Here is a 2,940-nt window from a genome sequence, read left to right as displayed (position 1 = left end):
GATCTCGGCTCACTGCAAGCTCCTGGGTTCACACCATTCTCCTGTCTCAGCCTCCCGAGTAGCTGGGACTACAGGTGCCTGCCACCATGCCTGGCTAATTTTTTTCATTTTTAGGTAGAGATGGGGTTTCACCGTGTTAGCGAGGGTGGTCTTGATCTCCTGACCTCGTGATCTGCCCACCTCGGCCTCCCAAAGTTCTGGGATTATAGGCATGAGCCACTGTGTCCGGCCTATTTTATCCTTTTTTTTTTTTGAGACGGAGTCTCGCTCTGTCGCCCAGGCTGGAGTGCAGTGGCGCGATCTCCGCTCATTGCAAGCTCCACTGCCTCCGGAGTTCACGCCATTCTCCTGTCTCAGCCTCCCTAGAAGCTGGGACTACAGTCGCCCGCCACCACGCCCGGCTAATTTTTTTGCATTTTTAATAGAGACGGGGTTTCACCGTGTTCACCAGGATGGTCTCCATCTCCTGACCTCATGATTCGCCCTCCTCGGCCTCCCAAAGTGCTGGGATTACAGGCGTGAGCCACCCCACCTGGCCTATCCATTTTTAAGTGTACAGTTCAGTGGCATGAAGCACAGTTACATTGTTGTGCAACCATCTCCACCATCCATCTCCATACTTTTTTTCATCTTTCCAAGCTAAAAGTCAATACCCCCTAACCAATAACTCCCTTTTCTGCTCAGCCCCTGGCAATTGCCATTCTATTTTCTGTCTTAAGAATTTTCTTATTCTAGATACCTCATATACTTGAAATCATATGATTTTTGTTCTTTGTGTCTAAGTAATTTCCCTTAGAATACATAATGTCTTCAAGGTTCATCTACTTTTTGTAGCCTTTGTCAGAATTTCATTCCTTTTAAAGTGCGTTATTCTTTTTGACACTTAAATTACAACAGTTTTGGCCTGTGGACTCTATTTTTATTTTTTGTTCTTAGGTAAGTTCCCGCTGTGAAGAGGAAAGCCTTCTAGCCCGAGGTCGATCTAGTGCTCAGAACAAGCAGGTGGACGAGAATTCTTTGATTTCAACCAAAGAAGAGCCTCCAGTTCTTGAAAGGGAGGCTCCGTTTTTGGAGGGCCCCTTGGCTCAGTCAGAACTTGGAGGTGGACATGCTGAGTTGCCGCAGCTGACCTTGTCTGTGCCTGTGGCTCCGGAAGTCTCTCCACGGCCTGCCCTTGAGTCTGAGGAATTGCTAGTTAAAACGCCAGGTAAGGTGGGGTTGGGGTCTCAGTATTTGAGCAGATATGATTAGAGGAAGCAGGAGATTTTAGTATGTTTTGATGTAAAGCCAACATTTTATCTGTATACAATAAACTACCCCCCTTTGTCCTGGGAAATACTTAAAATGATGGCTAATTAGATATAGTTACTAACCACGAATTGTGGCACGCTGTCAAGATGTATTTTTAATAAATATGCTCCTTGCTCCAGTGTTGCTCTTCATGATTGTTGATCAGCCACTGTGTAAATTAACAACCAGGATAACAGGGCTTCAAGGGGGGCACTGCACATTAGTGGAAAAAGCATTATGCTTCAAGTGCTGGCTCCACCAATCCTTGTGTTACTTGGGAAGTTGTTTAATCTCTGAACTTGTTTCCTCATTTGTAAAATGGAGATCATAATGTATTAATGTATAATATGATATACCTGACAACATAGTAATTACCAGTTCATTAGAAGTTAATTACCAGTTACTTCTCACTTGATGATTCTTTATATATCACCTGGGGAGAGTTGGATCTAAACATATTGTCTCTAATTCACCTCGTAACTATTGAATATTATAGTCAGTCAAGGAATGGGAAGAATCCTCTTTTCTGTACCCCTTTACATTTAGATGTAACTTTTTAACATTATCAACAGTAGCTTTTGATGTTACTACTTAAAGAAACGATTCCAATTGTGCTTAAACTAGTTGGGTATAATAAAAAAGATTTTTGAAAGAATAGTAAAGATAGTTATTATTTCAGTACCTACTACGTGCCAAACTCTATTAAGTCAGCTCTTTTATATAATTCTTGAGTGATCCTATGAATTATCTTTTACCTACTGAATTTTATTTACTTAGGGGCAGAGCAGGAACTGTAATCTTGGTCCATTTATGACCATTATCCAAGCTCTGTTTCACTCCACTTCTTATTTTGTCCTCACCAACAATTGGTTGCTATAAAGAGAATTCCGTCCTTTTGATTTCTCCCTTAGTTATTTTGTGATTTAAAGTCACCACACACACATCCCTCACATTAGTTTGTGCTTGCATTGAGAACTATTTACTTGTTTTGTTTACTAATATTTTATAATAAGTAAATTACCCTCCTGCCTCTTCCCATAAGATGATGGGGAAAACATCAAAAACATTGAGATTCATTTTTTGTGGTATACAGATTTTTTAAAAATTAACTTATGCCCAGTTTCTAAACCATCTAATGTAAAGATACATGCATTTCAGGAAATTATGAAAGTAAACGTCAAAGAAAACCAACTAAGAAACTTCTTGAATCCAATGATTTAGACCCTGGATTTATGCCCAAGAAGGGGGACCTTGGCCTTTCTAAAAAGGTATGTTATTTTTGTAAGTTCTAAAAGAAAGAAACTCAGGAAATGAGGAATTTTAAAAATGACATTTTGAGTAGTAGTTATAACATCGATGTATGTACATATAGAAATTAGTGTGTGTGTCTGCAGGCATACATGATCTGAGAGTTCCTACATGAAAGACTGTTTTGCAGTTGTGTGATCATGTATGTATATAAACTGGTTTCAGGTTTCCTTTCCAAGTGAAAAAATTTTTTAAATGCATTGAAGATTAAGTTTGTGTTTGTTATGATTTCTTTTCTGGGTTCAAATCCTGTTTTCTACTAAACTACTATCTCAAGCACCACTAGTCTTCTGTATCCTATTGCTGTGTCGTCGTAGCCCTTTTGTTTTGTTTTTTTTTTTT

At 39.5% G+C, this 2,940-nt stretch overlaps 1 protein-coding gene across 2 annotated transcripts in view; it reads left to right on the top strand.

The window, feature by feature from the left end:
- Nucleotides 1-2,940, top strand: part of NSD1 (nuclear receptor binding SET domain protein 1) — a 186,947-nt gene that overhangs the window by 124,177 nt on the left and 59,830 nt on the right. For both annotated transcript variants that reach the window (XM_011989976.1, XM_011989977.1), the window contains 2 exons: nt 937-1,207; nt 2,449-2,558. In XM_011989976.1, the coding sequence (XP_011845366.1) occupies nt 937-1,207; nt 2,449-2,558 (381 nt within the window). The remainder of the gene's footprint in view (nt 1-936; nt 1,208-2,448; nt 2,559-2,940) is intronic.

Source organism: Mandrillus leucophaeus, unplaced genomic scaffold (assembly GCF_000951045.1).
Source record: "Mandrillus leucophaeus isolate KB7577 unplaced genomic scaffold, Mleu.le_1.0 Scaffold366, whole genome shotgun sequence".
NCBI classification, from domain to species: domain Eukaryota; kingdom Metazoa; phylum Chordata; class Mammalia; order Primates; family Cercopithecidae; genus Mandrillus; species Mandrillus leucophaeus.
Note: the sequence above shows the minus strand (reverse complement) of the source record. Positions and strands in the feature narration are given on the sequence as shown.